This window comes from Macaca mulatta, chromosome 1, assembly GCF_049350105.2.
Source record: "Macaca mulatta isolate MMU2019108-1 chromosome 1, T2T-MMU8v2.0, whole genome shotgun sequence".
Taxonomy (NCBI): domain Eukaryota; kingdom Metazoa; phylum Chordata; class Mammalia; order Primates; family Cercopithecidae; genus Macaca; species Macaca mulatta.
Window position 1 is genome coordinate 105,814,054 of NC_133406.1, and position 23,181 is coordinate 105,837,234.

The 23,181-nt window shown below is 49.4% G+C and overlaps 1 protein-coding gene across 9 annotated transcripts; it reads left to right on the plus strand.

Moving 5' to 3' along the window:
- Positions 1–547: 547 nt before the first annotated feature.
- On the plus strand, positions 548–22,556 carry ARHGAP30 (Rho GTPase activating protein 30). Of its 9 annotated transcripts, XM_077939760.1 has the most exons (13): positions 552–1,056; positions 9,769–9,871; positions 12,847–12,991; positions 14,532–14,614; positions 14,765–14,872; positions 15,830–15,957; positions 16,419–16,590; positions 16,673–16,776; positions 16,853–16,930; positions 17,486–17,887; positions 19,836–20,101; positions 20,191–20,536; positions 21,170–22,556. In XM_077939760.1, the coding sequence occupies exons 1-13, from the start codon at positions 960–962 to the stop codon at positions 21,808–21,810; spliced, it is 2,673 nt and encodes an 890-aa protein (XP_077795886.1). In that variant the 5' UTR covers positions 552–959; the 3' UTR covers positions 21,811–22,556. The 9 variants fall into 9 exon arrangements, with proteins under 9 accessions (XP_028682710.1, XP_077795886.1, XP_028682717.1 ...); XM_028826877.2 differs by having other exon boundaries at positions 548–1,056; positions 20,191–22,556; XM_028826884.2 differs by having other exon boundaries at positions 19,836–19,930; positions 20,191–22,556.
- The last annotated feature ends 625 nt before the right edge of the window (positions 22,557–23,181 follow it).

A 23,181-nucleotide genomic window follows, 5' to 3' on the forward strand; every position in this document is an offset into this window, starting at 1 on the left:
CTCAGTTAATTTTTGTATTTTTAGTAGAGACGGGGTTTCACCTGTTGGCCAAGCTGATCTCAAACTCCTGACCTCAGGTGATTCACCCGCCTCAGCCTCCCAAAGTGCTGGGATTACAGCGTGAGCCACTGAGCCCAGCCTGAATTCCTTATTGTACTGGAGACTCAAAAACAGCTATGTGAAATAGGCAGCAGTGTACCCTTTTTACAGGTAAAGAAACTGAAACCCAAGTTAAATAAGTTGTACAGACTCTTAGAGGTGGGAGCATTTAAAGGTCCTCTAGTCTTCTCCCTTCGTTTTCCTAGGTGTGGAAACAGGCTCAGTGAAGTAATGTGATTTGACTGAGGTGCTAGACCCATCAGAGGCAGAACCCAGGCATCCTCCCTTGTGCGTGTGCTTTTTACAGCCCGGTGTCACCTTGCTCCAAGGCAAGCCCCAGGTCTTGGACCCAAGAATTCTGGTCTCTAAGGGAGTCAGTCACCTGCTTACACCCCAGACGCCATCACCCCACCCCAGGGCTCTGACATCACCTTCCCTGACCAATGAACGAAGTCCAAGCAATGGGTGAGGATGTGAATGTCAGCTACCTCCCCCACCCTAGGCCCTGTGGTTGCAAAGATGCTCTAACAGGAAGTGGGTTAAGGAGCTGCACTGCTTCCTGCCCCCTAAAGCTGAGCGGGGCGAGGAGGGCGAGTGCCAGGCTGGGCCACGAGACACAGGACACTGTTTCTTGCCAGGGTCCTAGTAGCTTCCTCTTCAACAGCCACTTCCGTGTGGCCGGGGCCCCAGGGGCAGGAGCTGCTGCCCGTTGCCCAGGCCACCCTCCACCCCCTAGTTGGGAGCCCTGCCTCCCTGGGGCCGGGCCAAGCCCAGCAGCTGGCTGGGATCCCATGGGGGACTGGTAGGGCACAGGTCTTGGGGGACAGAGGTGACCGGGCCAGTGCCCTGGGGCTCTGGCCATGAAGTCTCGGCAGAAAGGAAAGAAGAAAGGCAGCTCGAAGGAGCGGGTTTTTGGGTGCGACTTGCAGGAGCACCTGCAGCACTCAGGCCAGGAGGGTAAGGAGGCCGGCTCAGCTTCTGCGGGGTGGGTGGGGAGGCACTGGGTGTCTGCAGCCCGATGCAGCCTGAAGGGCAGAAGAAGTTTCCGGTTCTCCTGGGGAAGGGGCAGTGGCCTGGGGTCACCATTCAAGAGACCTGTAAGTGGGCAAGACAGGAAATGTGTCTCAGTGAAGAAGGCAGGGCGGCTCCCTTGTGTAACTTTCTGGGGATGGGGTGGCTGAGGGGATAAGAATTTGAGCACCCAGGGAGCAGTGAGGTGGAGGATGGAGAGACTGGAAACCAAGGAGGAGTGGATGAAACAGTGGGCAGGTGCCTGGGAACAGGAGAGGGAGGGTGAGGTGAGAGGGTCAGGAGAGGAGTGACTGAAGGGGAAATGATTATCCTTAGGTCTGAATGAAAGGAGACAGGAGAATGGCCCCAGAAGAGTCTCAAGATGGCCCTTGAGGCCGGTGGTTTCCTGGCTGGAGAACACCCAAGGACAAGGTCGTGGGCTCTGTTCCCACCGCAGCCTTGCTGGGCTGCAGGGGAGGATGTGGGGCTGGAAATAGCCTCTGCCTCCAGTCTCTGTGATTCTCTTGTTCTCCCTATGCAAAAGAGAAACAGATTCAAAGTGGGGGGCAAGGGGAGAAGCTGCTGAAATGGGGAAGAATGAGAGAGGGCGTGAGGCCTGGCTTGAAGCTGGAGATGGAGGGTGCAAAGGAGGGTGGGTGTGGAGCTGTCTGTGGAGCTCACCCATCTCCCTCCTTGGGTTAGCTTAGAGTGGGCTTTGAAGCCAGAAGGACCAGGGACAATATCAAGTTCACCACGGGGTCTGGCATGGAACAGTCACTCAAAATCATTTCTTGATTCAATTTGAAATTGAACCCAGGTATCCTCGCTGCCCAGCCCAGCTTGTTTTTGGCACTTCAAGCTCCTCCTAGAGAAGGGCAAAATTCTTTCCCCACTCCACCCCATCCCACCCCCCCCAATCTGTCATTTCCTCTTTGTCCCCTCCTCTGCTCTGGGCTGTGGTGCTTGCAGCGGACAGAGGGAGGGTGATGGTGGTTCCCAGATCATTTCCTGCTCTTAGCCCCACCCCTGCGTCCCCAGACACCTCCTTCCCCTTTTCTCCTCCCTCCAGACGACCCCTATCCCCACTGCCCTTGGTTAAGGGAAAGCCCACACCCCAAGGAAGAGTGTTAAACAGCTGAAGCGAGCTTATTTGGCCTTCCTCTTCTCACTGGGCAGAGTGGAGGTGGCACAGCTATCAGTGCAGGACTTACTCCTTTCTAAGGGACTCCTCTCAAGAGCTGTGATTCTTAGCCAAGGACCACGAGATTTAATTGGGGATGATGTTCTCCTCCCTGCTCAATGCAAACCCTCAGTTCAGCCTTTCCTGGTACTGCCCTTTCCTGTGGCCCACCAACCAACCCTATCTTGAAACACCGAACCCATAGCCAGCCCAGACCCTGCTCCTATAACCCTCCTGGCCTCTTCCTGCATTCCTAGCAGGGAAGGGGCATGCTCTCTAGAGGGGACAGACATCTGACTGCTGAGTCCTGATCCTAGGTGAATACCAGAGCAGGAGACCAGAACCTCACCTGAACCCAAGGGTGGGTTTATCTTGGGCACCAGAGTAGCAGTGGTGGCCCCTTCTATCCCCCAGGTCTTCCCGGTACAGAGAGGTGGAAAGTGGAAGGAAGGACAGAGAGAGGCTGGTGTGGTTCCTCTCTTTAACCTAACATCCACAAAAAAATGAAAGCAGACAGATCTGTGTTTTTGGTTAATTTATCCTCCCTGATCATGTTGGTCTCCCCCATCCTTACAACCTTGCTCCATCTCAGCCCTCTCTCCAGCTCTTTGCCCCAACATGGGTCTCTTCCTTCCCTAAGCCCTATATGTACTCAGTTCTTTCTTTTCCTAATCTTTGATAGATTGTTCAGTTTTTTTTTTTTTTTTTTTTTTTTTGAGACGGAGTCTTGCTCTGTCCCAGGCTGGAGTGCAGTGGCATGATCTCGGCTCACTGCACCTTCCGCCTCCCGGTGCCAAGTAATTCTCCTGCCTCAGCCTCCAGAGTAGCTGGGATTACAGGCGGGTGCCACCACACCTGGCTATTTTTGTATTTTTAGTATAGAAAGGGTTTCACCATGTTGACCAGGCTGGTCTCGAACTCCTGACCTCATTATCCACCTGCCTCAGCCTCCCAAAGTGCTGGGATTACAGGAGTGAGCCACTGTGCCCAGCTGATTGTTCAGGTTTCTAATTCTCCAGGTCCCTAAGCTTTGGGCCCTCCTCCCTTACCCTACTCTCATTTCCTCGATGTCTCCATCCGTTTGACATCATCCCTCCAATCCTGTCTGTAGCTTTTATCTCTGACCTCAGCTCTCTGATCTTTATCTCCCTAACTCCCCCATCTCTGTGACCCTGTTGTTTCTTCCCCATCTCCTTGACCCAGTTCTTCTATGACTGTGACTCCTTAGGTTTTTGAGTGTCCTCTTTAAAGGACTCTGGAGGTTCAAAATCAGCAGAGAAGGATAGGATGGAGAAGACCTGGTTTGGATGCTGCTCATGTGACAAAAACTTGGTGGTTTAGGTGACAGCAGACTATTTATGAGTCAAAAGAGTTGGTTTAGCATTAGGCACCCAAGAGTACAGCAGCAGTTCAAACAAGGAGGGGCCTGCCCTATCTCTGCATTCAATGCTGGGAACCTGAGGTCAGTGGGATCCTAGAAAATGGGAGCAGGTACTGAAAGGATGGATGGTGAACTGTAGGGCTGAGACTAAGACAAGGCAAGAGACGTGACTAGGGTGCAAAATTTAAGGAAGCACTCACTTTCAGTGTCGTACAATTGCCCTAGGTGCCTGTTTTTTTTTTTTTTTTAGATGCAGTCTTGCTCTGTTGCCCAAGCTGGAGTGCAGCACCACCATCTCAGCTCACTGCAACTTTGACCTCCTGGGTTCAAGCAATTCTCCCTGCCTCAGCCTCATGAGTAGCTGGGACTACAGGCACGCACCACCACGCCTAGCTAATTTTTGTACTTTTTAGTAGATACGGGGTTTTGCCATGTTGGCCAGGCTGGTCTTGAACTCCTGAGCTCAGGTGATCCACCTGCCTCAGCCTCCCAAAGTGCTGGGATTACAGCCATGAGCCACCACGCCAGGCCGCTAGGTGCCTCATTCTCAAGGAGGTACTCAAGACTGTGCATGGGCATGGTTGGCATCTGCATGGCCCTGAGAATAACTGCTTCCTTAAATTTTGCACACTAGATGCTTCCCTAATCCCACCCAACTCCTGGCTGTTGTGTGCAGGAGGATGAAGGGTCTGGAAGCCAGGTTGTATGAGAGTTGAAAGATTGTGGTTGGCTGGGCGCGGTGGCTCACGCCTGTAATCCCAGCACTTTGGGAGGCCAAGGCAGGTGGATCACTTGAGGTCAGGAGTTTGAGGCCAGCCTGGCCAACATGGTGAGACTCTGTCTCTAGTGAAAATACAAAAATTAGCTGGGCATGGTGGTGTGTGCCTGTAGTCCCAGCTACTCGGGAGGCTGAGGCTGCAGTGAGCCAAGATTGCACCACTGCATTCCAGCCTGGGCAACAAAGTGAGACTCTGTCTCAAATAAATAAATAAATAAATAAATAAATAAATAAATAAATAGGGCTGGGCGCAGTGGCTTACTCCTGTAATCCCAACATTTTGGGAAGCCGAGGTGGACAGATTACCTGAGGTTGGGAGTTCGAGACCAGCCTGACCAACATGGAGAAACTCTGTCTCTGCTAGAAATATAAAAATTAGCCGGGCAGAGTGGTGAGCACCTGTAATCCCAGCTACTTGGGAGGCTGAGGCAGGAGAATCTCTTGAACCTGGGAGGCGGAGGTTGCAGTGAACTGAGATTACACTGTTGCACTCCAGCCTGGGCAACAAGAGTGAAACTCCGTCTCAAAAAAAAAAAAAAAAAAAGAAAGAAAGAAAAAAGAAAAAGGAAAGATTGGGGTTGATGAATTTACTGATTATTTTCATTCCATATTTCTGTCATACTTTATTCAACAAAGAGCTTGGGATGACTTTCAAAACCCAAAACTTTACAAAAAATTAGAATAAATGGTTGAAGGAATTGGGTTGAAGGAAAAACAAGAAGAGAAAGATCAGCACCCAGAAATGCATATTATGTGGTTCTATATGGTTCTTAGAGGTGGGCTCTGAGCTTCCTAGTGGTTAAAGAGGTAAACATAGACCAGGCCCGGTGGCTCACGCCTGTAATCCCTGTGCTTTGGGAGGCTGAGGCGGGTGGATCACTTGTGGTCAGGAGTTCGAGACCAGCCTGGCCAACATGGTGTGACCCCATCCCTACTAAAAAACAAAAAATTAGCAGGGCATGGTGGCACACGCCTGTAGTCCTGGCTACTCGGGAGACTGAGGCACCAGAATTGCTTGAACGCGCCCCAACTCAACATAAGTAAATAAACAAACATAATCAAGTGCAAGACAAATGGGCCCATAAGAAAAAAAAATTAGATGGTTTAGGAGAAACACAGCTTTTTCCCTTTCCTTTCCTTTCCTTTCCTTTCCTTTCCTTTCCTTTCCTTTCCTTTCCCTTTCCCTTTCCCTTTCCCTTTCTCTTCCTTCCCTCCCTTCCTTCCTTCCTCTCTCTCATTTCTCTTTTATTTCCCTCACTCCCTTTCCTCCCTTCCCTTTCCTTTCTTTTCTTTTCTTTTTTCTTTTTTCTTTTCTTTTCCCCTTCCCCCTTCCGTTCCCTTCCCTTCCCTTCCCTTCCCCTGTCCCCTTCCTTCTTGTCTTACTCTGTTGACCAGGCTGGTGTACAATGGTGCCATCATCACTCACTGCAGTCTCAAACTCCTGGGCTCAAGCAGTCCTCCTGCTTTAGCCTCCTGAGTAGCTGGGACTACAGGTGTTAGCCACCCTGCTCATTTTTTATTTTTTGTAGAGAGGTCTTGCTATGTTACCCAAGCTGGTCTTGAACTCCTGGCCTCAAGTGATCCACCTGCCTTGGCCTCCCAAACTGTTGGGATTACAGGCATGAGCTGCCATGCCAAACATAGCTTTTTCTGATGCTGATATGTGAGACGCATTTCTCTAATGAGTCCTAGTTAATAGGACCCAATGTTTTTTCATTGGCAATATTCTCCATTAATTCTCCAAGGGATGTTATTGATTCTCATAATTGATTAATTCACTGAGTCATTTAACAAACATTTATTTAGCAACTGCTCTGTTTCAACATTGTGCTAGATGTTAGGAGAATGTTATTATATGTCAGGAGGTATAAATATAAAATAAACTAATCGTAACAAACCGCAAGAAGTGCTATAATACAAACATGAACAGCTGGGTGTGATGGCTCATGCCTGTAATCCCAGCACTTTGGGAGGCCGAGGCAGGCAGATCACCTGAGGTCGGGGGTTTGAGACAGGAGAAACCCCGTCTCTACTAAAAATACAAAATTAGCCGAGCATGGTGGCGCATGCCTGTAATCCCAGCTACTAGGGAGGCTGAGGCAGGAGAATTGCCTGAACCTCGGAGGCGAAGGTTGCGGTGAGCCGAGATTGCACCATTGTACTCCCGCCTGGGCAACAAGAGTGAAACTCCGTCTCAAAAAAACAAAAAACAAAACAAAACAAAACATGAACAAAGACTGTGGTGGATTATAATATAGATATAAGAAAAAGAAAAAGGTTTAGAATTGGAGGTTATGTTTACGATGTGCTTTTTTGTTTTTTGTTTTTTTGTTTTTTTTTTTGAGACGGAGTCTCACTCTGTCACCCAGGCTGGAGTGCAGTGGTATAATCTCAGCTCACTGCAACCACTACCTCCCAGGTTCAAGCAATTCTCCTGCCTCAGCCACCCAAGTAGCTGGGACTACAGATGCATACCACCACACCAGGCTAATTTTTGTATTTTTATTACAGATGGGGTTTTGCCATGTTGGCCAGGCTTGAGGTCGAACTTTAGACCTCAAGTGATCTGCCCACCTTGGTCTACCAAAGTGCTAGGATTACAGGTGTGAGCCACCGCACCTGGCCCAAGATGTGTTTTAAGGAATGCATAGAAGTTCACCAGGCAGAGTCATAGGGAGGGTAATTCCAGGCAAAGGAATAATATGAGTAATGGTACCAAGGCTTGTTAATGGACTAGCAAAGGGCTGCATCATAGGATTTGTGAAGGAATTGTCTAGAGCTGTGGCTGAAATGGTGTCTGGACCCGATTTGTGAAGGGTCTTATATACCAGGCTGAGGAGTTTATATTTTATTTTGTATCTGTAAGGTAAGCAATGGGGATTAATGTGGGGCAGAGTAGGGTGTATGCTAGGCAAAGGATCTAAAGTGGGAAAGTGCTTTGGAAAGATAACTACATGGCCTTGTGGAGATGGGTTTCAACACATGGTTTTTCTTTTTGTTGTTGTTGTTTTTAAAGACTGAGTCTTGCTTTGTCACTAAAGCTGGAGTACAGTAGCACAATCTCGGCTCATTGCAACCTCCATCTCCTGGGTTCAAGCAATTCTCCTGCCTCAGCCTCCCAAGTAGCTGGAATTACAGGCGTGCACTGCCACACCCAGCTAATTTTTATATTTTTAGTAGAGACGGGTTTTTTTTTTTTTTTTTTTTTTGAGACGGAGTCTCGCTGTGTCACCCAGGCTGGAGTGCAGTGGCGCGATCTCGGCTCACTGCAAGCTCCGCCTCCCGGGTTTACGCCATTCTCCTGCCTCAGCCTCCGAGTAGCTGGGACTACAGGCGCCCGCCACCACGCCCGGCTAGTTTTTTGTATTTTTAGTAGAGACAGGGTTTCACCATGTTAGCCAGGATGGTCTCGATCTCCTGACCTCGTGATCCACCCGCCTCGGCCTCCCAAAGTCCTGGGATTACAGGCTTGAGCCACCGCACCCGGCCAAGACGGGGTTTTACCATATTGGCCAGGCTGGTCTCAAACTTCTGACCTCATGTGATCCACCCACTTTGGCCTCCCAAAGTGCTGGGATTATAGGTGTGAACCACCGCGCCTGACCTGGTTTTTGAGGATCTATCATGTATGAGACACCATGTCAGATAATATAAGGAATAACAAGATGGATCACACTTAGATTTTGTCCTTAAGAAGCTTACAGTCTAGTAACAGGAGGGGGCCTGGGGTTGGGAAAGAGTACAGGTTTTTGCACCCTTGATTAGAGTCCTGCCTCTAGCAAGTGATTCTCCTGCCTGTGCTTCTTTGATCCTCAGTTTTCTTATCTGTAAAATGGGGACTAGAACATCTAATTTTTAAAGTTTTTTTTTTTTTCAGATATTCTTGTATTTGATTGTCAAAGGTCTGTCATCCAGAATATCTAATTTTTAAGACAAAATGATAGAACATATATAAAGCAGGTCAGGCGCAGTGGCTCACACCTGTAATCCCAGCACTTTGGGAGGCTGAGGTGGGCGAAATATGAGGTCAGACCAGCCTGGCCAACATGGTGAAACCCTGTCTCTACTAAAAATATAAAAAAATTATCTGGACATAGGGGTGGGTGCCTGTAATTCCAGCTACTCAAGAGGCTGAGGCACGAGAACCGCTTGAATTCCAGCTACTCAAGAGGCTGAGGCAGGAGAACCGCTTGAACTTGGGAGGCGGAGGTTGCAGTAAGCAAAGATCATGCCACTGCACTCCAGCCTGGGCAACAGAGTGAGACTCCGTCTCAAAAAAAAAAAAAAAAAAGTCCTTGACTCTGCCTCTGCCTTCCCCCTCACCAACCAGATTATTACCTCTTTAAAAATAACTAGTAATTACAGACAAGTTTCTTTCTTTTCTTTTCTTTTTTCCTTTTTTTTTTTTTTTTTTTTTTTGAGACGGAGTTTCGCTCTTGTTGCCCAGATTAGAGTGCAGTGGCGTGATCTTGGCTCACTGAAACCTCCACCTCTCAGTTCAAGTGATTCTCCTGCCTCAGTTTCCAAGTAGCTAGGATTACAGGCATGTGCCACCATGCCCAGGTAGTTTTTGTGTTTTTATTAGAGATGGGGTTTCACCATGTTGGTCAGGCTGGTCTCAAACTCCTGACCTCAGGTGATCCACCCACCTCAGCCTCCCAAAGTGTTGGAATTACAGGCGTGAGCCACCACACATGGCCCAAGAAAGACAAACTTCTCTCTTTCTCTTTCTTTCTTTTTTTTTTTTTTTTAGACAGGATCTCACTCTGTCACCCAGCAGGCCAGAGTGTGGCTTCCTGCAGCCCTTGCCTCCTGGGCTCAGGTGATCCTCCCATGTCAGCCTCCTGAGTAGCTGGAACTACAGGTGTGCACCACCACACCCCATTCATGTTTGTATTTTTTGTAGAGACAGAGTTTCCGCATGTTACTCAGGCTGGTCTTGAACTCCTGGGCCCAAGCAATTCACCCGCCTTGGCATCTCAAAGTGCTGGGCTTACAGGCGTGAGCCACTGAGCCCAGCCTGACAAATTTCACTTTAACAAAGGCAGAACTTTCTAACAAAGGGCTGACTGGGGTAGTTTGGAGAGGCAGTGACCTCCCAGGACCTTTAGGACCCACTAAGCAGAGATACTGGAGAGGGGTTGGCAGGTTGAAGCTGATGACCTGTAAGAATCTTTCTGATGAGTTTTTATTCCATGAGCTTTGCCCATGGTCTCACCAAATTCCCTTCTCTGAGAAATTCCATTTCTCAGACCCAGTGCAGTCTCTGACCACCCAGATTTTTTGATTTCTGTGTCTCTGCCCCGTCTGTGTCCCCAGTGCCCCAGGTGCTAAAGAGCTGTGCAGAATTTGTGGAGGAGTATGGAGTGGTGGATGGGATCTACCGCCTCTCAGGGGTCTCCTCCAACATCCAGAAGCTTCGGTGAGTCAAACAGAGTGGGAGGGCTCTGTGACCAGGAGGCCAGGGAGCCAGAAGGTCATAGTAAGAGTTGCTGAGGACAGCAGAGACAGGGAGTGAGAGGCAGTGGGGAGAAGGAAACACAGATGCCAGGTAAGGTCCCAGGGAGGTCTCTAACAACTCCTCGGGAAAGGTGAAGACAATGGTCCCTCCCCCAACTTAGCACACACACACATATACAAACTCCACTCTCATATACACCATTCCCACACACACACCCGACTTAAACAAACAAACAAACAAAAAAACAACTTAGGTTGGGCGCAGTGGCTCATGCCTATAATCTCAGCACTCTGGAAGGCTGAGGTGTGTGGATCACCTGAGGTGAGGAGTTCAAGACCAGCCTGGCCAACATGGCAAAACTCTGTCTCTACTAAAAATACAAAAATTAGCTGGGTGTGTTGGCACACACCTGTAATTCCAGCTACTTGGGAGGCTGAGGCAGGAGAATTGCTCCAACCCAGGAGGCAGAGGTTGCAGTGAGTCAAGACTGCGCCACTGCACTCCAGCCTGGGTGACAGAGTGAGACTCTGTTTCACAACAAAAAACAAAAAACTTAGATACAATTTACATATCACAAAATTCACCATTTAAAAATGTATAATTCAGTTGTTTTTAGTGTATTCACATACTAGTCACATAGTATATTTACTTTAGATAGTGATGAAGTACAGTAATCATCACAATCTAATTCCAGGACATTTCTTACTTTTTTTTTTGAGATAGAGTCTCACTCTGTTGCCTAGGCTGGAGTGCAGTGGCACAATCTTGGCTCATTGCAACCTCTGCCTGCTGGGTTCAAGTGATTCTCCTGCCTTAGCCTCCTGAGTAGCTGGGACTACACCACCATGGGTGCACACCACCATGCCTGGCTAATTTTTGTATTTTTAGTAGAAATGGGGTTTCACTATGTTGGCCAGGCTGGTCTTAATTTTTTTTTTTTTGCAATTTTTTTTTAAGACAGTCTTCCTCTGTTGCCCAGGCTGGAGTGTAGTGTCATGATCTTGGCTCACTGCAGCCTCTGCCTCCGGGGTTCAAGTGATTCTCCTGCCTTAGCCTCCCGAGTAACTGGGACTACAGGCATACACCACCACACCCAGCTAATTTTTGTATCTTTAGTAGAGACGGGGTTTCACTCTGTTAGCCAGGCTGCTCTTGAACTCCTGACCTCAAGTGATCTGCCTGCCTTAGCCTCCCAAAGTGGTAGGATTACAGGCGTGAGCCACCATGCCCTGGCCTGTGTATTTTTTTTTTTTTTTTTTTTTTTGTGATGGAGTCTTGCGCTGCTGCCCAGACTGTAGTGCAGTGGTGAGACTTTGGCTTACTGCAGCCTCCTCCTGGGTTCAAGCGATTCTCCTGCCTCAGCCTCCTGAGTAGCTGGGATTACAAGCACATGTCACCACGCCTGGTTAATTTTTTTTTTTTTTTTTTGAGATGGAGTTTCACTCTTATTGCCCAGGCTGGAGTGCAAAGGCTGGAGTGCAATGGCTCACCACAACCTCCACCTTGCGGGTTCAAGCGATTCTCCTGCCTCAGGCTCCTGAATAGCTGGGATTACAGGCAAGCGCCACCATGCCTGGCTAATTTTGCATTTTTAGTAGAGACGGGTTTTCTCTATGTTAGTCAGGATGGTCTCGAACTCTCGACCTCAGGTGATCCCCCTGGCTCGGCCTCCCAAAGTGTTGGGATTACAGGCATGAGCCACCGCACCTGGCCTACCTTTTTTTATTATAGCCATCCCTGTAAATGTAAACTGATATTTCAATGTGATTTATATTTGAGTTACTTTTGTTATTTTTCTTTTCTTTTGCTGAGACTGGGTCTCACTCTGTCACCCAAGCTAGAGTGCAGTGGCATGGTCATGGCTCACTGCAACCTCTACCTCCTAGGCTCAAGCGATCCTCCTACCTCAGCCTTCTGAGTAGTTGAGATTATAGGCATGAGCCACCTCCCTGGCCTATATTTGCATTTCTGTAATAGGTACTGATGTTGAACATCTTTTCCTGTGCTTATTGTCTACTTGCATATCTTCTTTGGAGCAGTAGCAGTGTTTTTTCAAATCTTTTGCCCATTTTTCCCCCTTTCCTATGGTGCCAACTTTGCCTGTTTAAAAATTTGGCTTATTTGTTTAGCCTGGCATGGTGTTGGGTGCCTGTAGTTCCAGCTACTCAGGAGGCTGAGGCAGGAAAATCGCTTGAACCTGGGAGGCGGAGGCTGCAGTGAGCCGAGATCGTGCCACTGCACTCCAGTCTGGATGACAGAGTAAGACTCTGTCTCAAAAAAAAAAAAAAAAAAAAAAAAAAAAAAAAAAAAATTAGCTTATTCGTCTTTCTAATCATTGAATTATGAGAGTTCTTTATATGTTACAAATACTAGACCCTCAATCAGATATGTTGTTTGCAAATATTACTCCCATTTTGTGGGTTGTCTTCACTTTTTTAATAGTTACTTTTGACTACAAATGTTTTTAATTTTGATGTTGAATGTATCCATTTTTTTGTTTGCTTGTGCTTTTAGTGTCATATCTAAGAAACTGTTGCCTAATCCTAGGACATAAAGATTTACACTTAAGTTTCTTTCTAAGAGTTATACCCACCCATATTTACACATACCCAGTGGCACAAATTTAGGACCATACCCTATTGACTCTTACATACCCTTGCATTGTTACACATATCTACAGCTACATCCCTAACATATCCCTGTTCATGCATCGATCCACTTACCTGTACATGTACCCATCCTCACATTCACATCTACGTGTCAACATATGCAATACCTTATACTTACTGGCTTATACGTGTACGTGTCCCAACATTCTCCTTCCAAGTCCCATACATGTTGACCCATGACCATGCCGGGACCCATCTCTACAGGGACCCACTTCTCCCCACATCACCCCAACCCCTACCACTCCTGACCACGCTGTGCCTCCCCAGGCAGGAATTTGAGTCAGAGCGGAAGCCAGACCTGCGTCGGGATGTTTACCTCCAGGACATTCACTGCGTCTCCTCCCTGTGCAAGGCCTATTTCAGAGAACTGCCAGATCCCCTACTCACTTACCGGCTGTATGACAAGTTTGCTGTGAGTTGAGAGGCAAGGGGGTGGAAGACACGGCTTAGGGGTGGACAGCCTGGTTTTGACATCCCAGGTGTGCCACATACCAGCCAGAGTCCTAGTGATCCTGAATGAAAGAGACCACAGAAAAACTTACTGGGGAAAAGACCCCACCTCCTGAAATCTCCTAGCCCCTACTACCTTTGTCCTGCCCCATCCCTCTTCTCTTCACTCTCCCTCTGCTATGTCCTTCTTTCTTCTAAGGCCTGCAGATTGCACACAGCACAGTGGTGAGACTTGGGGAGGTAGAGGCCAGATTGTTGTAGCTGGAAGGGCCTTGGAAAGCACATAGACCAGAGCTTCCCTACACTTAAGAGAATGAGAATACTTTGTAGAAGTCAAATTTTTTCAAGGATGTCTCTCCATTCACTGTAATTGTGTGTTGAACATCTTTGATTTTTTTCTTTTTTCTTTCTTTTTTTTTTTGTTTTGAGATGGAGTCTCACACTGTCACCCAGGCTGCAGTATAGTGGTGCAATCTTGGCTCACTGCAACCTTCGCCTCCCAGGTTCAAGTGATTCTCCTGCCTCAGCCTCCCGAGTAGCTGTAGAGCCCGCCACGATGCCTGGCTAATTTTTTGTATTTTTGGTAGAGACAGGGTTTCACCATGTTGGCCAGGCTGGTCTTGAATCCCTGACCACAGGTGATTCACTCTCCTTGGCCTCACAAAGTGCTGGGATTACGGGTGTGAGCCACTGCACCCAGCCTGTTTTTTGTTTTTTGAGACAGGGTCTCCTGTCACCCAGGCTGGAGTGCAGTGGTGTGATCACAGCTCACTGCAGCCTCGATCTCCCAGGCTCAAGTGATCCTTCTATCTCAGCCTCCTGAGTAGATGGGACTACAGGCGTGTACCACCATGCCTGGCTGATTTTTAGAATTTTTAGTAGAGACAAGGTCTTGCTGTGTTGCCCAGACTTGTCTCAAGCTCCTGAGCTTAAGAAATCCTCCCAACTCAGCTCCCAAAGTGCTGGGGTTATAGGTGTGAGCCACTGTGCCCAGCCTGAACATCTTTTAAATGTGAAAACACATGAAAAATATGCTATTTTGAATTGAGTAACAGTTTAAAAATAAGTTGCACTTTATTGAGCACAACAGCACTGAGAGACCCTAAATGCTAGCAGCACCCTGCTTAGTCCACACTGGCTAGGTTGGGGTGGGAGACGGCTTTCCTGGACACACTGAAACAACTGGGTGGTCCCTGGGGCATCCACAAGGTGGCACCACTGAAGTATCCCAGTACCAGAGCTCTACGGATGGAGGATGATAAGGCAGCGAGCTGCCAAGTTCACAAAAGCTATTAAGTGGCATAACCAAAATTCAGCTGCCATCTTTGTGGACCTCAAATTCTGAGCTCTCTCTACCATGTCAGTGCACTACAGATGATGTAGGATGGGGTAGCACAGAGTCCAGTGCTCATTGTTCCTGAGAACTTGGTTAGGAGCTCTGGGGAGTAAGCAGGGGCATTGCTGGATCACTGATTCCTGCTTATTGCACCCTTCTCAATCAGGAGGCTGTAGGAGTGCAATTGGAACCTGAGCGCTTGGTCAAGATCCTAGAGGTGCTTCGAGAACTCCCTGTCCCAAACTACAGGTATGTGGCGCTCCACATCCGCCCAGCAACCTGAGACAACTCATTCACTCTCTGCCTGGAGCCTTAACTGGGTCCTACTGACTCCCAGGTCCCAGCCCTAATGCCTGCCCTGTGCATTCCCTGTGTGATCCCTGCCCCTGCTTTCTGCAGGACCCTGGAGTTCCTCATGAGGCACTTGGTGCACATGGCCTCATTCAGTGCCCAGACCAACATGCATGCTCGCAACCTGGCCATAGTGTGGGCTCCCAACTTGCTGAGGTAGGTGCCTGTGTGAGCAGTGTATGGGGATCCTGTGAGGCACTGGCCTCTGGGAGGCTGCTCCCAGGATGAGGTGTGACTGTGTGGGTACACTGGAGAAGGATGTGGGGCTCACGAAGCCCAGTGAGAAAAGAAGGTTCAAGATTATGTTGGGTCGGATGGGCCCCATCCATTTTAGTCCCTTCTCTATGATCAAATAAAGTCCCTAAAAGGCAGGACTTTTGTGTTTTCCTACAGTGTGTCACTGAGCTCAGGGACTGGAACATAATAGTTCCATGTCAATTTTTTTGTTTGTTTTTGAGACAGAGTCTTGCTTAGTCGCCCAGGCTGGAGAGCAGCAGTGTGATCTCAGCTCACTGCAAACTCTGCTTCCCAGGTTCAAGTGATTCTCGTGCCTCAGCCTCCTGAGTAGCTGGGATTATAGGCATAAGCCACCATGCCTGGCTAATTTTTGTATTTTTAGTAGAGAGACAGGGTTTCACTTGATCTTGAACTCCTGACCTCAAGTGATCCACCCACCTCCTCCCTGTGCAAGTGCTAGGATTACAGGTGTGAGCCACTGTGCCCGGTCTCAGGCCAAATGTTTGTTGAGCAAAACGTCTTGCAGTCTGTTGGCTGCACTCACTGTGCATATCACTTACTGTGGTCCAAGAGAGATGATGAGAAGTCCTGTAATTCACCATAAAATTCATTATAAACTAGACACCCTGGTACGCAAAGGAAATAGAGATTAATCCTGAGGAGGGGTCCAAGAAGGCTTCCCTCCTGGAAGTCTTCAAGTGGCATTTGAGAATTGGAAGAATAATGCATACAATTTAAGAGGTAGAGATGGAGTTAAGGTCATTCGAGAGAGACAGAGAGAGAGAGAGAGAGAGAGAGAATAAAGTATTTTCAGGGAGAATCTGGATTGGGAAGTTTGGTGGGGCTGAGGGGGAGAATAACCCCACATCTTCACAGGTCTAAGGACATAGAGGCCTCAGGCTTCAATGGGACAGCGGCCTTCATGGAGGTGCGGGTGCAATCCATCGTCGTGGAGTTCATCCTCACACACGTGGACCAGCTCTTTGGGGGTGCTGCCCTCTCTGGTCAGTGTCTTTCCTGCCCTCCACATATGCCACTGTTTGGGGAGTCAAGTCAGTTATAGATAGCCTTGCAGATCACCTGGTTCAGTTGATTCTCATACAGGGATGTTGGTAGTGGTCACATGGAGAGAACCCTGGGGAGATAACGGTGCAGTCAGGACTTGAGAAGACCTCTTCTGCTGTCAGTCTAGGGCATAGCTTGACCTCTGAGTCACCATCCTGACTCCCAAGGCTAGTGATCACTCATACCCACCCCCAGCCTACCAGGCCAACGTCCTGGGATCTCCCGGCCCTCTTTGTCCATGAGGGTACTCTTTTGAGGTGATGGACATGGAGGTAGTGTCTTTAGGGGCTTCTGAATGTATCCCTAACCTGGTAGTTGGTGAGGGGTGATGAAGGATTGGGTGCCTGAGGTCCCTCTCTTGGCTCTGTTCCTGGCTGGTCAATTCCTTTCCTTTTCCCAGGTGGTGAGGTGGAGAGTGGATGGCGATCACTTCCAGGGACCCGGGCATCAGGCAGCCCTGAGGACCTTATGCCCAGGCCCCTGCCTTATCACCTGCCTAGCATCCTGCAGGCTGGTGATGGACCCCCACAGATGCGGCCCTACCACACTATCATTGAGATTGCAGAGCACAAGTAAGGCCTCCTTCCTGGGCCTTTCTCCCCAGCACTGACCATCATGTTCCAACCTCCAATTATGCCCCTCCATTCTTTGTAGGAGGAAGGGGTCTCTGAAGGTCAGGAAGTGGAGGTCTATCTTCAATTTAGGTCGCTCTGGCCATGAGACTAAGCGTAAACTTCCACGGGGGGCCGAGGACAGGGGTAAGTCTGGGGAGATGGGGGGAGCTCTGCTGAGGGTGCACAAGGCCCTGGCTCTACCCACATCCCTGTCTTACAGAGGACAAATCCAACAAGGGGACACTGCGGCCAGCCAAAAGCATGGACTCACTGAGTGCTGCGGCTGGGGCCAGTGATGGTGAGTATAGGGGTGCATTTCTGTGTGTGTATGTGTGTGTGCTATGTGACCAGCATGGGCTTGTGTGTGCGTGTGAACATGCAGCCAACTGTGTTCAATCATTTCGAAAAATATTTAATGAGTGCCTATTACATACCAGTCACATTGTAAACATAGCTGAATGCTATGTTTACAATGGTGAGCTCATTGTCTAATCTATGGGTTTGTTGATGAGTGTTCATATGGGAAGGGACAGCATGGGTGTGTGGTGATGGTGATGGTGATGGTGGTGGTGGTGGTGGTGGTGGTGGTGGTGGTGGTGGTGACGATGGCCAGTGACTGTATCTGCAGGGAAAGAGGGGAGTTTCCTAGGTATGTGAAGGTGAGGTGATCTTTGACCTACTGGCTGGGTGAAAAGTTTGCAGTAGTGATCAAAAGAAGCTGGGCCTGGTGCCTTCCAGGCTGTCCTTGCTCTCAGGCCTGAGAAAGCAGAGAGCATTCTCCAGAGCCTTCTTGAGATGTCTAGGCCCCTGGAGCTTAGGCCATTGCCTACCTGGCCCTCTTTTTCCTCCACAGAGCCAGAGGGGCTGGTGGGGCCCAGCAGCCCCCGGCCAAGCCCATTGCTGCCTGACAGCTTGGAGAACGATTCCATAGAAGCAGCAGAGGGTGAACAGGAACCTGAGGCAGAAGCACTGGGTGGCACAAACTCTGAACCAGGCACACCACGAGCTGGGCGGTCAGCCATCCGGGCTGGGGGCAGCAGCCGTGCAGAGCGCTGTGCTGGTGTCCACATCTCAGACCCCTACAATGTCAACCTCCCACTACACATCACCTCTATCCTCAATGTGCCCCCGAACATCATCTCTAACGTTTCCTTGGCCAGGCTCACCCGTGGCCTTGAGTGCCCTGCTCTACAGCACCGGCCAAGCCCTGCCTCTGGCCCTGGCCCTGGTCCTGGCCTTGGCCCTGGCCCCCCAGGTGAGGACCCATTGATTGATCAAGACTGGGAAAGAGGACTAGAACTCTAGGCTGAAGCTCTGATGCTGGAAGATCCACCCTAGGAAGGGCAGAGGCCTCAGCCCTTGGGCTTTGGGGTGGTTACCTTCAGCTGCCTCCCTAGATTCAGGATTGGGGAAATTCAGTAATATTATCAGGTTATGTGAAATCTATGGAGAGGAGATCTCTAGCAGCCTTCAGAACATTGATGTACCCAAGAATAGGGGCTTGTGTGAGAAACATACAGCAGGGATTACTAAAGACAAATGTGGGAATATATAATAGATAGATGGGTAATAACAACAGTAACATCAATACTATCAGTTAACATTTATCAAGAGTTTATTAGGCCGGGCGCAGTGGCTCAAGCCTGCAATCCCAGCACTTTGGGAGGCCGAGGCGGGCGGATCACAAGGTCAGGAGATCGAGACCATCCTGGCTAACACAGTGAAACCCCGTCTCTACTAAAAATACAAAAAAATTAGCCAGGTGTGGTGGCAGGCACCTGTAGTCCCAGCTACTCGGGAGGCTGAGGCAGGAGAACGGCGTGAACCCAGGAGGCAGAGCTTGCAGTGAGCGGAGATCCCGCCACCGCACTCCAGCCTGGGTGACAGAGCAAGACTCTGTCTCAAAAAAAAAACAAAAACAAAAACAAAAAAAGTTTATTATGTACTGGCCGGGCATGGTGGCTCATGCCTGTAATCCCAGCAGTTTGCAAGGCCTAGGCGGGTGGATCACCTGAGGTCAGGAGTTCGAGACCAGCCTGCCCAACACGATGAAACCCCATTTCTACTAAAAATGCAAAATATTGGCTGGGTGTGGTGGCAGGCGCCTGTGGTCCCAGCTCCTTGGGAGGCTGAGGCAGGAGAATCGCTTGTACCCAGGAGGCAGAGGTTGCAGTGAGCTGAGATCGCACCACTGCACTCCAGCCTGGGCGACAAGAGCAAAACTCTGTCTCAAAGGAAAAAAAAAAAAGAGTTTATTAAGTACCAAGTGCTAGGCCGGGCACGGTGGCTCACGCCTGTAATCCCAGCACCTTGGGGGGCTGAGGCGGGTGGATCACTGGAGGTCAGGAGTTCGGGACCAGCCTGGCCAACATGGTGAAACCCCGTCTCTATTTAAAAAAATACAAAAAAAATTAGCCGGGCATGTGTGGTAAGGCATGCCTGTAATTCCAGAGACTCAGGAGGCTGAGGCAGCAGAACTGCTTGAACCCAGGAGGTGGAGGTTGCAGTGAGCTGAGATTGTGCCACTGCACTGCAGCCTGGGAGACATAGTAAGACTCTGTCTTAAAAAAAAAAGTTCCAAGTGCTATGATTGCAGGAATTAGCTTGTTTCATTTTCTCATAATCCATATGTTTCTTGTGTGAGATAGGATATTGTACAGGTATTGTTATCCTTATGTTACAGCAGTGGAAACTGAGACTTAGGTTAATCAATTTGCTATTTATTTAGGTAGAAGTAGCAGAGCTAGGATCTAATCCTTGCTCCGCCTCCAGTTCCCGAAGTGTCACGCATGAGAAGTCCTGAGGCAGGATAGGATAGTGGGTAAGAACATGGGCTATAGAGTTAGGCAGACTTGGGTTCAAATTTTGGCTGTACTGCTTATTGGTTACATGACCTTAGACAAATTGCTTAATTTTTCTGAGCCTCAGTTTCCTCATATGTAAAATGAGGACAATACCCCACATAATAGTTTTGAGGAAAAAATAAGACAATGCATTGTAAAATGTATAGCACAGTGCTTGGCACCTGGTACGGTCTCAATTAAGGTAGCAAGCCAATAATTAAGGACATTGGTCTGAGAGGATCAGTCATTCAGAGTAGCAGTGCTGGGAGTGCTGGGCCCCTTCTATATCAATGCTAGGAGGACTCACATTTGGGTCAGGGCTTGACCTTTGTATTCCTGGAACTACTTCTCCCCCAACAGATGAAAAGTTGGAAGCAAGTCCAGCCTCAAGTCCCCTGGCAGACTCAGGCACAGACGACTTGGCTCCTGCCCTGGAGGATTCCCTGTCCCAGGAGGTGCAGGACTCCTTCTCCTTCCTAGAGGACTCAAGCAGCTCAGAACCTGAGTGGGTGGGGGCAGAGGATGGGGAGGTGGCCCAGGCAGAATCAGCAGGAGCAGCCTTCTCCCCTGGGGAGGACGACCCTGGGATGGGCTACCTGGAGGAGCTCCTGGGAGTTGGGCCTCAGGTAAGGAGAGCTGTGCTGGGTTTGGGGGTGGCATGGAGTCAAGTGTGGACAGGGCCTTCTGGTCCTGAGCCACCACGCTGTGTCTACAGGTGGAGGAGTTCTCTGTGGAGCCGCCCCTGGATGACCTGTCTCTGGATGAGGCACAGTTTGTCTTGGCCCCCAGCTGCTGTTCCCTGGACTCCGCTGGCCCCAGGCCTGAAGTTGAGGAGGAAAATGGCGAGGAAGTTTTCCTGAGTGCCTATGATGACCTAAGTCCCCTTCTGGGACCTAAATCTCCAATCTGGGAGGGTGCAGGGAGTCTGGAGGGAGAGGCAGCAGGATGTGGAAGGCAGGCTCCGGGAGAGGCTGGGGAAGAGCAGGCACGCTGGGAAGTTGGGGTGGACAAGGAGGCTGAGCCTGGTGGCAGGCTAGACATCAGGGAAGAGGCAGAGGGAAATCCAGAAACCAAGGTGGAGGCTGGAAAGGCCAGTGAGGATACAGGGGAGGCTGGGGGAAGCCAAGAGACAAAGGTCAGATTGAGAGAAGGGAGTAGTGAAGAGACAGAGGCCAAGGAAGAGAAGTCCAAAGGTCAGAAAAAGGCTGACAGTATGGAGGCTAAAAGTGTGGAGGAACCAGAAGAGCAGTATACAGATGAGGAGAAGGAAAAAGAAATTGAGAGAAAAGAGGCTGAACAAAGAAAGGAAGCCCAGGTAGAAGCTGAAAGGGACCTAGAGCAAGGGGCCCAGGAAGATCAAGTTGCTGAGGAGAAATGGGAAGTTGTACACAAACAAGAGGCCGAGGGAGTCAGAGAGGATGAGGACAAAGGACAGAGGGGGAAGGGAGAGTATGAAGCAAGAAAAGACCAAGGAGATGGTGAAGACAGCAGAAGCCCAGAAGCAGCAACTGAAGGAGGAGCAGGGGAGGTCAGCAAGGAACGGGAGAGTGGGGATGGAGAGGCTGAGGGAGACCAGAGGGCTGGAGGGGACTATTTAGAAGAGGGTACCCTCTCTGAAGGCTCAGGTGTAGAGTCCCTGGAGGTTGACTGTGCCAAAGAGGGCAATCCTCACTCTTCTGAGATGGAAGAGGCAGCCCCACAGCCACCCCAGTCAGAGGAGAAGGAGTCTGAGGGGCAGCCCAGTTCAGATGGCTGTCTATGTCCCTGTTCCCTTGGCTTGGGTGGCGTGGGCATGCGTCTAGCTTCTACTCTGGTTCAGGTCCAACAGGTCCGCTCTGTGCCTGTGGTGCCCCCCAAGCCACAGTTTGCCAAGATGCCCAGTGCAATGTGTAGCAAGATTCATGTGGCACCTGCAAATCCAAGCCCGAGGCCTGGCCGGCTTGATGCGACTCCTGGAGAAAGGGCTTGGGGGGCCCGAGCTTCTCGATCCTCTTGGAGGAATGGGGGTAGTCTTTCTTTTGATGCTGCTGTGGCCCTAGCCCGGGACCGCCAAAGGACTGAGGCTCAGGGAGTTCGGCGAACCCAGACCTGTACTGAGGGTGGGGATTACTGCCTCATCCCCAGAAACTCCCCTTGTAGCATGATCTCTGCCCATTCTCCTCGGCCCCTTAGCTGCCTGGAGATCCCACCTGAAGGCACGGAAGGGTCTGGATCCCGGAGTCGTCTTAGTCTGCCCCCCAGAGAACCCCAGGTTCCTGACACCCTGTTGTCCCCTCAGCGCCGATCGTATGCATTTGAAACACAGGCTAACCCTGAGAAAGGTGAGGGACTGTGATTAGGACCACAGCCCTGGGCAAAGGGGACCAGTAAGTTGTCTTGAATCTCCAGGGTTCCTGACTAGCTGTCTCTTCTGCAGTCTAGGCAGCTGTAGTGCCCAACTCTATAGGCTTTGGCCCTCCAGCTTCTCTGACTGTGGGAGGCACTGCCGTGTCTCAGACAGAAAGCACTTATCTCTTAGGAGATTCCCAAGAAAGTCAACAAGATCTTGTTCCCAGGGAGTGGGTTACTGGCCAAAGGGAACATAAGGTAGGCAGAAAAGTTAAAAGAGTTTCTTAAAGTGAAGACTGGAGAAGTTCCTCCCTTCCTCTGAGCTATGAATCTCTCTTCATGAAAGCCAAAGGTAGAGACGGGGGACAGGGCCAGGTTAGGGCCTTCCATACACAAACACTTCTAGAGTTGCCCATTCCTGTTCTGCTCTTGGACCCTTAGATACCTCCTGTCCTTTTTAGATCCAGATTAAGAGAAACGTTCAGGAAGCTCTTTGAAACCCTCAGTATTTGTTGGAGGGACTGGACTCCTCTCCAGCTGCCCACCCTCTGCCTCCAGTCACCATGTGCAAGAGAGATCCTGTACAGATGTCTCTGGGCTCTCGTTTTTCCTTTAGAATAACTTCTTCCTATTTCAGGAAAGGGAAATGGTGTCACTCAGGCCCTGGGACTGCTTCTCCAGCCAGGTTGGGGCCATAGGTCCCACTCTAGTGAAGGTCAATGTCTCAGAATAAAAGCTGTATTTTTACACGTAGTGTGGAGTCTCATTACTCTTATTAAAGTCTTTGGTGATAGCTATTATATCTTCATATATTTGGCAAAACATTCTTTTTCTTCTTGTTGTTTGGGTGCTCTTCCTCAGTTGTTGTCATGGAGACTAGTGGCTAGAAACTAGAGCTAGGTTCATGGTGGTCACGAAATAAGGAAGAGAAACTTATATTTACATAATGCTCATTATGTGCCAGGAACTGGACTAAGTATCCTGTGCTCATAAAATCTGTGTCCTTGATTTTATTTAATCCACATAAGTCTGGAAGGTTGGTGCTAGTATCTCCAGTTTATAGATGAGGAAACTAAGGCTCAATTAAGTCAAAATGTTTGCCAAAGGTCTCAGAGGTAAGAAGTGGCAGAGATGGGTTTGAAACCTGGATCTGCCTCGTCCCCAAGTTTGAATTCTTCCCATTATACCACACTACTCCAAATCCATTCAGGGTAGGTCTTGATTGAGAAGAACAGGAATCAAGATTCCTGTCACAGAAAGTGTGAGCCTTTAGAAAACTAGAAGCTTTGGGGTCTTCGGGTTAGTGACTGCCGACGAGAATAACAAGGAACATACCCAGTTCTATGCATGCCCTGATAGGTCGTAATCTCTAGCAGGT